The following is a 14,327-nucleotide window of genomic DNA, read 5'->3' on the forward strand; positions in this document are numbered from 1 at the left end:
AGCAGAAGTTGCAGGGAGGGTGGTGGTGGCGGCTGACATTTTGGTTTATATCTTTTGAACCAAACCACCTAGAAACTTTTTTAAAAATATGAAAGCCAAGAGTCCAGAAATTAAGATGGGTCACTCAGAGACCCAGAGAGGACCCCCAAAAACTGGAGTTTCCAGGCAAAAACTGGACACCTTGCAAGCCTATCACTGACCAAAATTTCTCTCTTTTTGTGAGACATCCAGTAATTTTTAACATATATTAATTGGTCCAGTAATGAGGTACAACACTTTTCATCTTCAAAGAGAAGATGTCATATACCATTGCATACTTAAAAGTTAGTGGTAAACAAACACTAAGGTATTGTAGTGGAAGCTAACATAAGAAAACAAGCTAGCATTTTATCTCTCACAGTGGCCAACCAGATGCCTATGAGAAATCCTCAGAAACTGGTATTCAGAGGCATCCTGGAAGTACCATCGAGGGCTGTGCATTTGCCTTAAATGAAGCCCAAAACTGAGGTGAAGCAGTTCACTGTAGAGATATTCAGACTGAGGCAAAGCTGGTCTGACTCTGAAGTTTATGAATTATCTCAGAGCTTTGGAAGGGGTTTTTTTTTGGGGGGGGTCTTGCCCTAATTAATACATGTTTGTTCTTCCCTCAAGCACTGAAAAATGCTGGGGAGAAAGGTGGGGTGAGGGAGAGGAAGGGGTGTACATAGGAACATAGGAAACTGCCTTACACCAAGTCAGAGACTTGGTCCATCTAGCGCCATATTGTCTACACTGACTGGCAGCAGTTCTCCAGGGCTCCAGGCAGGAGTCTCTCCCAGCCCTACCTGGAGTAACAATTGAACTTGGGACTTCCTGCATGCAAGGCTCTACCATTGGGCTACATCCTTTTCTTTCTGTGGAAATCATCCAAGACTTCAGAAAAGCCAAAGGATCCAAACTAAAGCACAGTGCTAGTCTGAGACTCTGAGATGAGGCAACCTGCTGTCCAAAACAATGGAGTAGGTTCAGAACTGGGATTTCCCCCTCCAGCTCTAGTAGCATATGATTGATAATCTTATCTTCCATGAATTTGTCTAATAGTCTTTTAAATCTGTCTATATTGGTGGCTATCACTAAATCTTATGGTAGAAAATCCCATCGTTTTTACTATGTGCTATATGAAGAAATACTTTATTTTGTCTGTCCTGAATTTCTTACCCTTCAGCTTCATTGGATGCCCCCAGTTCTAGTATTATGAGACAGGGAGGGGGGGAAAACTCTAACCACTTTCTCTACATCTTTCTTAAATGCCTATGTCACTTTTTTCTGTACTAAAAAGCTCCAAATGTTGTATCTCTTGTCACAGGGGTAATAGTTCCAGGCCTTGATCATTTTGCAAGGAACTGTGGTTTTATTTATAATGCAGCAGTACCGGGTTTTGTTTCTGTTTTGCAGCATCCATATGACGTTCTCTTTATCTAAGTGGCAGTCCATACTTTCCCTAAATTTGGATCTTCCTGATCCACAGATAAGGGAAGAAATCCAATATAAAAATACATGTTATCCATTTCTGGATGCATTAAAGCACATAGTATGGGTGAAGATTTTTACATGTGTGGTGACATTCTATTGCCAGAGCCTCTAATTCCATTTTGTTTCCATCAGTCCAAAGGGAAAGATGCAGCCTGCTTTTTTCCACCAGTTGTTGTTGAAGGCACATTTGGGAATTTTATTTTTAAAACAGCTCTTTTGTGCAGAACTGCACATACACAGCGCATAATACAACACAAATAGCTGTATTAAAAATTAAAATTTGCCCTTGCAGGTACAGGAAGTGAGCAAGGAGGCAGGAAACAAAAAGGGGATCATTTCATGGGAGTAGCTCCAAATCATTGCCTGCCTTGGAACAATACACTTAAAAAAACTTTTTTACTCTTCTTTTGTGCAACTCTAGTATATCAAAAACTTGAATTTTTTTTAAAAAAACTTTTATTTCAAAAATTAAAAAGGGGTGTACACACTGGTAAACAAATACCTGCACGCATGCCTACGATACATTATAGTGTATTTTCTGGGCGTTATAGTGGGAAAGGAACTACTAACTGAGGGGAAGGAACGTGAGTATCTCCCATCAAGCGCCACACACTAGAGTGGGTGGGAAACATCATAATAGATTTTAAAAAACTGAAAGTGCTTATGTGTGGACAAAGGTGCAGAAATCCACACACAGCAACAGTGTGGACCAAACCTGTGTCTGTTGATTGCACAATAAGTAAAAATCCTTCATATTTAGCCAGGACCCATCTATCAAGTTCTAGTAAGAAGGTAACACTTTTATGTTTGCTCCATGATTCAACTTCTATATGTTCCTTCTAGGAGTACCATAGTCCTTGTCCTATTGGTGTTCTGCATATGCTTCCTGGTGGCGTGTATCATGTATCTACATGTCACTCAAGTACAAGTAAGTGACCTCAAATGTTGTGACCTCTAATTCTGATAACAGACATTAGCCATTACATAGATCTTTATTTTACATCTCCTGCAGGCAGGAACCCAATCAATTTTATTAATGTACAATACCTAGAATGGTGCAGAACGTTGTATCCTCCTGCAATCTCTCTCCCTTGAGCAGGAAGAGACACATTTTTATTATTCAACCACAGTGTAGCAGTGCTGTTTATAGGGACTTTGACCTGTTCTCCCAGCCTTTGTTATCAATGCCCAGGCAAGAGGAAAGCCTCAGCCCCCTGTGGTTACTTTATATTCTTTAAAGTAGACAGCTATGGGCTGACCTTCTATAACCTGTTATTGTTTCTCTCTTGGGTAAATTCTTTTGTTTAGCTTTTGCCAACATATGTGTTCTCAGTGACAGCTAGCCAAGGACCTGGTGTGTTTTAAACCATCAGGAGTTAAACAAGAACACTTAGGTTCTCAAAGCTTGTGGTTAGAGATTAATGTTCCTTCATTTCCTATAAGTTATGCTCACTACATTTTCCCCTAAGATACTGTAAGTAAACCCTGCTTTTCTACTTTTGACGAACCTCCCTTCCAAACCAACCCTCTCTCCCCAAGATCAAGCCCCGTCTCTCTCAGACCTCTGCCCTATCTGTCAGCTGTCTCTCTCACACAAACAAAAAAGACCATCCCCCATTCACTCAGCCAAGCAACACACAGCAATCACAAACATTCCAACTCATTCACTCCCCCTCCCTTTCTACTTACCTTATTTACCCTAATGCAAACCTATAAAAGCAAAAATGATTGCATATACCATTGAAAGTCATGTTTTACATTTCCCCAAAGCAGTAAGAGGTTCCAGTGGCAATTTTTATAGCAGGTGTGGGGAAATGTTGGCCCTCCAAATGTTCCTGAAGTACAGCTCCCATCATCCCTGGCCATTGGCCATGCTTGCTGGAGCTGATGGGAGTTGTAGTTGAACAACAACTGGAAAGCCAAAGGTTCCCACACCCCTGCTTTATAGCAAGATTGGACCATCTTTTTGTCACCAGCAATCAAAACCAGCAGTGGTTGTGTACCAAACCGGTGGTGAGTGAGACCAGGGCCAGCGTCTCTCTTCATCCTTCCCCTTCCCCCTCCCCCACAGGCAGACAATCACTGCCCCTTTACTTCTCAGTGACACAACCTTCCCTTCCCTCTCCCTCACCCCACATACTTTAAACTTTCCCTCACAGCTTCATTGGGATCATTGAGGAGCCCTTTAACTTGCAGTTCCGAGAGATCCTGGTGCAGCCAGGTGCAGGGGCAGTGATCTTGGCTGCTTCAGGAGTGCTGGGTGAGATGGAGGCAAGGTAAAGTCAGAATCCTGATGCAGCTAAAACTGCATAGCAGTGTGGGAATAGTGGTTTTTTCCCTGCCTCTCAGATATTCAGCTGGACATTGGAGAAAAGTGGGCAGACTTAGGAGGCTGAGAGTGGCCATGGGTTGCATGCAGCCCATGCGTCACCTGTTGCCCGTGTGTGATTTATAGGTCCCATTTCCTTTTGAGATGAGAATACTGTACCAGTTCACAGAACCTTATCGGTTTAATTGTTACTGGGTAGGTTTTATGGATTTATTATCAAACTGTAATCTCATTTTAATTTTATTTATATATGTTTGTATGTCACCTGGAGAAATATTTTCATAAGATAAGTAATAAATGGAATAAGTAAATGTACCTCGCCTCTCATCCCACCTGAGAATGGATAGGTGCTTAGAGAGTTTTCTGTTGTGAAATTCGTATTTCTCAATGGGGATTTCAAATGGATGTGTAGTTTTCGGCTGTTCTCAAACTTCAATTACATTTATATCGCACCTTTCCTCTGAAGAGCTCAAGGTAGCAGACATGGTTCTCCCTTAGAACAACTGTGTGAGGAAGCTTAGGCTCTGTGGGGACTTGAACACTGGTCTCTCAGGTCCTAGTCCAGCACTAGTTACTATCTCCGCATAGTGCAGCTGGTGACAGGGATCCAAAGAGTTACTTCAGCTATGCCTGAGAAGTCGGGCATACCCAGCGTGAAACACTCCTCTCCCTTTGAGCAGCACTTTTCATAAATTGTTTTTATAAGTCTCCTCAGGGAATGGTGCTATTTGAGAAAATCCAAAGCTCTACTGTGCATAGGGATAGAGGAGAAATATGTTTGGATTTTAAAGCAAACTGACCTAATTCATCAGTCCTGGATTTATATGTGGATTGGAAAGCAATTATCAGTCAGATTACATATTTTATTAATTTTGCTATACGTTGTTTCTTTAAAAAAAAAAGTGCACAAAATGTGTATTTTATAGAGAAATATATGTGTTTTAGAGGGAAATGCATTGAAAAGAATTCAAAAATAGATAGTTTAGAGAAATAATGCATATAAACTGTGCATAAACTGCATACAAAATCTGTACAATTTAAATGGAAAATTTTCATGCTTTTTTTAAATCCACGTAATATGGGATGGAATGGATCTGGGACTGAGCACGTGCAAAACTGACATGAAACAGAAATAGGTTGATCGGTCCATCTTTAATTGTGCAGTTGGTGTCCAGGCCATTGAATCATAGCACAGTTTCCTGTAGAAGCTTAAATGTAAAGGAATAAAACAGTTTTGCTGGTGTCATCTCCATTTCCACACCAATATTTGTATCTTCTTTATATCTTACAGAACACATATTTACTTTCTGGTAGGAAGGGAAGGATCTGTCAATTTTGGTTCCCTCAGTTTCTCATTTTTCTAATTTTAAATTCAGTTCTTCACATTTCTGCATCCATTTGCCTTTTCTTTTAAAAAAAAGTTCATGAAAATTCTTCAGCATTTTAGTGTGAATTTTTCCTAATAAAACATTTTGTATGTAACTTTGACTAATGTCCACATTTTTGCAAGCAATTTTTCCTAATATAATGCATTTTATGTAATTTTCACTAATATATTGATTTGTATGCACATTTCCCCTAATATATGAATTTTTGTAAACACTGGTTGGAGAATGGCATCACAGAATTCAGATACATGCAAATTTCAAAGGATTGTTGTGTTTTGTTTTTGAAAGTGTGAATTTGACAAGACTTGGCTTTAAATGTGAGCTCAACAGAATTTCTCCCCCATCCCTAGTTACTGGTGAATTTCCTCTGGGTGGTATTGAATGTTTTGTCTTATTCATTGTAGACCAATTGAAGTTAATAGTGTTTCCTGCCTCTGAGTTGTAGCGAGAGCTACACTGCCCACTTGGAGACCTCTGTCATCCATGAGAGAATGGGCCTCTTTCTCATGAACATAATGAATTGCTTAGCTTACTAAACTTAATATGAATAGGAGTCCACTGAAGCATTAATCATCTTGCTTTAACTCAAATATATTCTATATTTTTTTTAAAAAGCATATCTTAAAATATTTGTATGTTACATTTGAAAACACAATTATTATTGTGCTAGATGTCATGTAATTAATCTGTTTCCCATTTTTATGGACATGTTGTAAATAACATACCTATCTTGTCTTTTGAAGATTTTAGGACTTCTTCTTAACATAGAATATATTGTTTTTATCTTTCAGTGTTTTCCAGGGTGCCTGACAATACAAATTCGAACCATTTTATGTGTTTTTATTGTAATTTTAATTTATTCAGTGGCACAAGGCTGTGTGGTGAGTATATAGCTATAATCCAAATGTTACATAATTCACTGAGAGATCTGCTGTATCTTCAATTTGCTTCAGGCATGCTCAGAGGCACATGCTGGAATTCTTCCAAGCTACACAGGAAGGGGATTGGACAGTGAAAGACCAACCCAAATTGTGTTTGCATTTTTACAAATTTGTAGGGCAGTACAATATCTCAGAGAGGAGGTCAGGTCTCCTGCTCCCCTGGTGCATTCACTGTAGCTGCCCAATTGCCCTGCTTTTTAAGGTTTGATAGAAATATCTGTTGACTATAGGAATGTTCTTAAACTGCAAGGGTTTTTTTTGCCTATCTGTGAATTTCTCTGCTTTTTAATCCTGGAGGTAAGAAATGGGATCCTGTGCAGGTTTTCTGAGAATGGATTGATCATTTGCATGCTTATTGAGTTCAATGGGATTTATTCCCCTGCAATCATGCTTAGGATAGGTGAAACTGACCACAAGTGAGGGGGAGGGGGAGGGCGCAGGCAGGAGGGGGAAGAGGAGGGCAGGTTTGATCATTTGCATGTTGATTGAGTTCAGTGGGATTTACTCCCATGCAATCATGCTTAGGATAGGTAAAACTAACCATGGGGAGGAAGGACTGGAGTGGGCAGGGTAGAAGGAAAAAGGAAGGGAGGAGGAACAGAGAGGAGAGGGGAAGGAGGGGATTGGCAGTGCCAGCTCTGCACTGAGTAAGCAGTGGGGGGTGGAAATTCCTGGGTCAGTAGCAGGGAAGGGAAGTCCTCAGCCGGCAGACTGGTTGTAAATCTGCCAGGCCAACGAGGAGGGAACCTGATAAGGGCCAGGCCTACCTGAAGCTTACTTGCCAAGTCACAAGTCCAGAAGCGAGGTCAGTAGAGGTCCGGGATCAATTGCCAAGGGGTCAGTCCAAGAGATGCTGCAGGGGAACTGGGAATACACGAAGCCACACCTGACGTTGCAGTCAGCAACAAGCTGCAGCCAAGGTGTGCCTTATAAAGAGCAGGGTTGACAGCAGGTGTGAGCCCTCAGCGTTTGGGCCTTAAGGGGACAGGCCTGCCTGTCTTCTGCCTGACCTTCTGCTGTCTACGTTCTGCAGGTGAGGGGGGAGTATCCTGTTCACTGGCTGCATCTGGCTGCAGGGCCTCCGCTGTATCTGGGGTGCTCTGCAGCTGAGGGGGAGAAGGAGCTGGATTCTCAGGAGTCTCTTCTGTGTCTCCTTCTGGGTCTGCTGCTCCTGGGTCTGCTGCTGTTACTCCTGAGTCGTCCTCATCGGAGGAGTCCTCTGATGGGGCCATGACAGGCAGGTCTGATCATTTGCGTGCTTATGGAGTTCAGTGGGATTTACTCCTGTGCAATCATGGCTAGGATAGGTAAAACTGACAATGGGGGAGGAGGAGAGGGAGGGGAAAGTAGAGGAAGGGGGGAGAGGGGAGCAGAAGGTGGGGAGGGGCAAGGAGGGGATTAGAAGGGGAAGGGGAGGGGTGAAGGAAGGGGTAGAGAAGGGGCAAAAGGGAAGTGATGGAAAGTGAGGAGGAGGGAAGGGCAGGTTTGATCATTTGCATGCTTATTGAGTTCAGTTCATGCTTAGGATAGGTGAAACTGACCTGGGGAAGGGAAATGAGGGGCAGGAGAAAGGTAGGAGGAGGAGGGGAGGAGATTGGATGGGTGGGCACTGGGCAGAAGGGAAGCCAATTTCCTTTCCAAAAGGAAAACATTTTGAACAGTAACATTCTTTTTCAGGATTTCCCCCACCTTTTTATTCTACGGCAGGCACATGTAGCCTCCCACCCAAATTTAAACCAATGCTGTCCATGGCCACATCCACACCAGACCTTTATTTCACTTTAGGCAGTCATGGCTTCTCCCAAAGAATCCTGGGAAATGTAGTTAGTGTAGGGTGCTGAGAGTTGCTAGGCGATGCCCTGTTCCCTTTACAGAGCTTCAATCAGAGCAGCTGACTTTTAAACCACTCTGTCCACTGGAGCTCTGTCAGGAGAATACCACCCTTCACCTCTCAGCACCCTTCCCAGGATTCTTCCCAGGATTCTTTGGGGGAAGCCATGACTATGTAAAGTGAAATAAAGGTCTAGTTTGGGTGTGGCCCCCTGATTTGGCAAGCCCAGCAGCTGTGAGTCTGGCTTTTAGAATACCAACAGTTGGTTCTTACTGAGCATGCCCAGCCTTATCATTGAGTTCAATGCTAAATTTCTTAAATTAATTAAAAATTAGCCAGGCATTTTTAAAACTGTTAAACTGCAGAAGGTGAAGGTCAGAGTATGGGGCAAGGTCAGTAATAAGATTACAGGTACTCTGTGAACATGGCTGATTTTTAATTAATTTCAACAAATTATAAAAACTCTAACAGAAAAAAGTCCAAAAGGGGTCTGGTTTTTTCTCTCTCTCTTTTTACACTTTGAACTCTTGATTCTCTCTGACTGTTTTGTGTTTTGACATGAAAACTTAGAGGTTAAGCAAGTGTTTCTGAGTTCAGGACTATAAGTTGTGTAAGGATTTGTTTTGAAATGAGCTTATGGGAAGCATCAGAATGGCATGGGGGTATTTTCAATTTAACATTGCAGAATGCGAACAATTCATGCTGACTATAGTATAGAGCCACTCTCGAGACTGTATGATTAATAAATAAATATACCATATATACAATCACTTTAGTATATAAACAGCTGACTATAATTGATGTTTCATTGTGAAACTGAAAACCTACATTCTTATAAGGTCCAATGAGCTAAATCGTTCTATATTTCATTTCTCACTGCTCTTGCTGCTAAGAGCCAGTTTATACATGCGGCAAAATCAAGTGCTAAAGGTTTTTCTGGACTGTGCCTTTTAACCCTGCAAATGGGCATTGCAATCTTTTGAATGTTCTCCCCCAAAAGAAGATTCCCTACATGTTGAAGACTAGCATATCAAGTCTTCTGCCCGACTTGCCATTCTTCTATATATAAGGAATTTCTTTCACGGGAAACATCCAAACATGCAACTCTTTGCTTGCAACCTAATGCAAAGCTTTACTGTTTGATTCTGTTGCATGCTACTGATCTTCACACATAAATGCTGGCTAAGTATCAAGGACTTCTGTATTTTGATTTCTGAAAATCTAAAGTGAATATTACAACCTCTGTCACTGTAAAATAGGAAGGATTTTTGTTTGGCCACTTCGCAAACATACAGCAAACATACAGCATTAAACAGTTGCATGTAAGAAGACAGGTGTAACTTTTTTTTATACACCCATTCATGTCTAGTTATACAAATGTGTGCCCCTCCTTTCACAAATAGGCATATACACTATTATAAACACTTAAGGGATAGTCACATACTTGTACACGGGTATATACCTAATGTTCACGGAGGCAGCAAGATTGCATGCCATACTTCATTTACTGTGTAATGTGTCATGTGTCCATTCCAATACACTTACCTGCTGCTTCATAAGAAAAGTTATTTTAATGTAGAATATTAAATAAAATTAGAAATAGCTTTCTGTTATCTGCGTTTGCTATAGGTGAATAAATTTCTACTTTTTAAATGTTTCCTGGCCCTTAAATGACTTACAAAATAACATTTGCCTTTTTAGGTTGCCTCTTATTTTACAGCACCCCATACATTATTTCTGGTTACGGTTATAGAAACAAAAAGCATAGTGCCTTGTAACAGTAGTACAGTTTACAATAGCTGCTCTGTACTATTGAAATGCAAATATATCTGAGCTTTGTGGTGGAGTATACTTTGTCATTCTGTGTTGCCACTGTATTTCCCTGCTTTGCTTGTGATTGGTGGCTTTATAAAAGAGAGGGACAGAAACTGGAATATCTGGTTTCAAAGATTCTGCTTCACATATGAATATGCATCTGTTGATTAAACATTTATTTGCATCAAAATGTGTGAATGGATTTCATTAAAAAAGCACTAACAAAAGAATATGTGGAAGTGCTATCTATGACAGATGTGTGAATGAGCCATCACAGATGCAATTTAAACTAAATATGACACGTAATATATCACTTCATGTTGCATCTTTTTTTAAAAAAAATGTTAATAGCAGGCACAGGTCAATTTTTCTCATGACTTAGGGGAGGTAATATAACCCTTCCCATTATAGTTCCAACAAAAATGGCTCTGTCAGATCCTGCTCAGGGTCTGGTTTCGTAATGGATCTCTTCCACTGGCCCCAGCACAGGTCTCACAATCCCATTACTAGGTGCCACCACCTGACACTCTGTAACACAATACTGCCCTGAGACTGTGCCTTAGTCTCCTCCTACCTGATTGCTACGTAGTGTCTGGGTGCACTTACAGGCCACAACCCACCCACCCCCGTATCTTTCTGCCTTTAAAGATTACAGCCCTGGGTTGCTTTTGGATACCTGCTGCTATTACACTATCCTTCTCCACTGCCACCATTGATACTGTTCCCAGCTTTGGTATTTGCTCTGCCCACCCTTCTGGTCTGTAATATCCCAGCCAAGGATCAGGCGTGTTGTTAAACCAAAGCTATTTATTTATTAACACAAGGAATAAGCAAGATTACTTTGAGTCAACATGCTTGTGGTTACATATAATAGTTTTCTCTTTATCTCTCTTAGTCCTAAAGCCTGCCTCACTACCTTCCTAAACACAAATCCACCCCTCCAAAACCCAGAACCAACCACCACCACCAACTGTCATTCATTTATACTTTCAATCACCCAGATGCTCAGCCAATCACAACTCAGCATTCCTCAACATTCCAACCCATGTACTCTCCCTTCTCACTCACTCTACTTACCACATTTACCCTACAAAACCTACACTTACCATAATTACTGTACAACACTAATTTTATTGCCAATGATGTTTGATCGATTTTAGGGTAACTTTGTGTCGCTGATTCCGAATATGGCATCGGTTTTGCTAGATTGGCTCTAATTTTTGAGATAATGGATGCCCCCATTGAAAAACATAACAAATTCAAAAAATTTAATGGTCAGGCATAGCCTACCCACAAATGACATGGAAACTGTCTCAAATCATATAAAAGTAAACACATGAAATACCTAATGGTGTTGTATTCAGTACAATAACATTAAAACAAAGTAAGCTGATTCAGATAATCACAATTAATGCATAGAAAAACGCTGTGTGTACGATTTTCTTTTATGTGGGGCATCAGGACAATCACGTTGGAGGCTCCAGCAGTAGTCTGCCATCATGTGTCTGTCCCATCTGCCTTGATACCTTTCCTCCATCACCTTTATATCCAGATGGAACCTCTCCCCTTGTTCCTCACTAAAATCACCAAGATTATCTGGAAATCTGTCTAAGTGGCTTTGGAGATAGTGTACCTTTATGCTCATATTAGTACCCAAATGTTTAAAGTTAGCGAGCATGTTTTACACCAATTCTTCATAATTGTCTGCTTTGTGGTTACCCAAGAAGTTCTTGACAACTGAGACATAACTGCACCAGGCAGAAGCTTCAACATCATTCATAAATTTAGTGAAATTCAAATCATTGATGAGTTTACAAATTTGAGGACCATCAAAGATTCTTGCTTTTAGTTTTCCCATAGTCAGTCCAAGGAACGATCTACAAATGTATTTGAAGCAATCACCATCTTTGTCCAAGGCCTTAACAAATTGCTTCATCAGTCCAAGCTTGATATGGAGTGGTGGGAGAATGATTTTTTCTCTGTCAACCAATGGCTTGTTAATGCCACAAGCAGATGAAACAAGGGTACTTCGTGTATCCACTTTGCTGCCCAAGCAAGAAGTTCACCATCTTCAGATCAACACAAATAGACCACTGGTGCTCATGATAGCAGAGCTTCTGCAAGACCATTTTGATATTTTCATATTCTTCTTTAAGTTTTGGTGAGTGAGCAATTGGAAGAGATGCATAGCGGTTACCATTGTGCAATAAAACACATTTCAAGCTTCTGGTGGAGCTGTCTATAAATAGCTGCCAATCTTCTGGTCAATATTCCGGTAGTCCCATTTGGAGAAGAAGTCCAGGAATGTTATTGCAGTATACAAGTTCTTCATCTTGGCTGAAGTATGGAAGAAGTCCCTCCTCTCTTGTCCGATAAGCTGTTATGTTAGCTTCCGGCTGTAGACAGTTCTTTTCCATTAGCCTGGATGCTAAAAGTTCAGATGCTTGCTTTGACAGACTGAGGTCTTTTATCAGATCATTGAGTTCTTTTTGGGAGAACTGCTCAGGTGTTGAAAAGCTTTCTTCATATCCACTTCCAGGGCTACCACCTGTGCTACACTCCACATCCAGCATTTCGTCAACATCTGACAATGGAAGGTCAGGCAGTGAGGTAAACACTGGTATGGGAACGACTTCGCTGTGTGGCACAGGTCGCCTTGCTGAGTCCAAATCAGGATACTCCCACTTATGTTTCTTGTAGCGATTGAAGCCCTTCACATTCACAACACAAAAATAACAATCATCGTGATGGTTTTGCGGCTCTCTCCACACCATAGGCACACCAAAGTTTAAACGTTTCCTTTCTCCATTTTTCCACTGTCGTGGGCACTCTACACAGGTTTTGCAAACCTTATGGGGAGCCCAAGACTATCTTGATCTCCAAGCTTCACTCCAAAATAAGCAAGATATGCTTGTTTTACGAAGTCAGTGATGGTTTTTCTTTGTTTTTGCAGAGTGTATTCACCACAAATGTAGCAGAATGCATTAGGATTGTTTAAGCAACCTCTTCATGACGAACTCATATTCCTCTTCCAAAAAAAAAAGTATCAACACGATATTATATGCAATGGATAAACTTGCAAAACAATGTTCAAGAGAAAAAAGACAGACCAAACCCTGCTGCATATGTCAGCAGCTACAGGTCGTATTGAGGTACAATCGTCATTTGAGAGGTATCCATTATCTCAAAAACTAGAGCCAATTCGGCAAAACTAATGTCATTTTTGGATTTAGCACCCCCAAAATACCCTAAAGTCATTCAAACATCCTTGGCAACTAAAAAAAAAAAATTCTTTTGTTGGGCTGTGATATAATTACTGTACAACATCTACAGGGGCATCACAGGCTCCCCCTCTCCTAATGTAGCAGTTAATAGCCCTGGGAGAGAAGCTCACATTGGCACCAATTTCATCAGGAAATCACTCACCTGTGGCTATTAGCATTTTTTTAAAAAAGACTCTACAGCAAATGACATGTTAAGCATCATATCTAGGTTCACCTCTTATGCCGTAGTCATCAAATGAAAGACATGCATGTTTATGTGAACTCGGGCATGGTTGAATATTTACATTCAGCTCTCTACTCCCACTTTTCCCCTAGGTTGGATGTATGCCTTGGGTCTGGAGTACTAATTCCAGCAGCTCCATAGTTATCATTTCTTCCAGTGGGACCAATAAGACAATAAGTGAACTTCCGTGCGATGCAGCTTATTATGCATTTCTCTCCTGTGTTGTGGGGACTCTGACCCTGGCAATATTTTTACGTGTATCTTCCTTGACAAAAATGATCCTCCTGGTTTTTGTTTCGATTTTGTACATAGTCATTTTGGAACTCAGTGGATACAGAAAAGCAGTGGGGTAAGCACATTACATAATTAAGGAGAGGCTTTATTGCTTCCATATTTTAGCCTCACACTGTCAGCCCAATTCTTTTGTACAAAGCAGAGATTCTAATATATGTGAGCGGTATTAGCCTAAAATTGCCTTTAATTGCCTAGTCCTCGTTCATAACCAAACAAAGCTCAAGTACATGTAGCTGCATTTGCCCTTGCCTCTCCTCTCTTCCCCAACTTCTGTTGCTTTGTCAATTCAGTGTCTAAATCTAGATTGGAAGGTCCTTGCTACAAGGCAGCTATCTGTTTCTTAAGTTAACTCAGTAAAGCATCATTATACACTATATATATATAATCTTAATAATGTATATGAGAGTATAATGTATAATATATGAGAGCCAATATGATGTAGTGGTTAAGGTGTCAGACTACGACCTGGGAGACCAGGGTTCAAATCCCCACACAGCCATGAAGCTCACTGGGTCACCTTGGGCCAGTCACTGCCTCTCAGCCTCAGAGGAAGGCAGTGGTAAACCCCCTCTGAATACTGCTTACCATGAAAACCCTATTCATAGGGTGGGCATAAGTCGGAATCGACTTGAAGGCAGTACATTTACTGTGCAGATTAAGATGCATCTAAACTCAGAGAATGGCAATGGTAAACCACCTCTGAATATCTC

The 14,327-nt window shown here is 40.9% G+C and overlaps 1 protein-coding gene across 5 annotated transcripts in view; it reads left to right on the forward strand.

Moving 5' to 3' along the window:
• The window catches only part of ADCY1 (adenylate cyclase 1), a 350,409-nt gene that overhangs the window by 304,378 nt on the left and 31,704 nt on the right, over positions 1-14,327 (forward strand). For 3 of the 5 annotated variants that reach the window (XM_061585729.1, XM_061585731.1, XM_061585734.1), the window contains exons 11-13: positions 2,356-2,440; positions 6,021-6,110; positions 13,416-13,672. In XM_061585729.1, coding sequence (XP_061441713.1) covers positions 2,356-2,440; positions 6,021-6,110; positions 13,416-13,672 — 432 coding nt within the window. The remainder of the gene's footprint in view (positions 1-2,355; positions 2,441-6,020; positions 6,111-13,415; positions 13,673-14,327) is intronic. The other 2 variants (XM_061585733.1, XM_061585732.1) reach the window with 2 other exon arrangements.

Source organism: Rhineura floridana, chromosome 10 (assembly GCF_030035675.1).
Source record: "Rhineura floridana isolate rRhiFlo1 chromosome 10, rRhiFlo1.hap2, whole genome shotgun sequence".
NCBI lineage: Eukaryota > Metazoa > Chordata > Lepidosauria > Squamata > Rhineuridae > Rhineura > Rhineura floridana.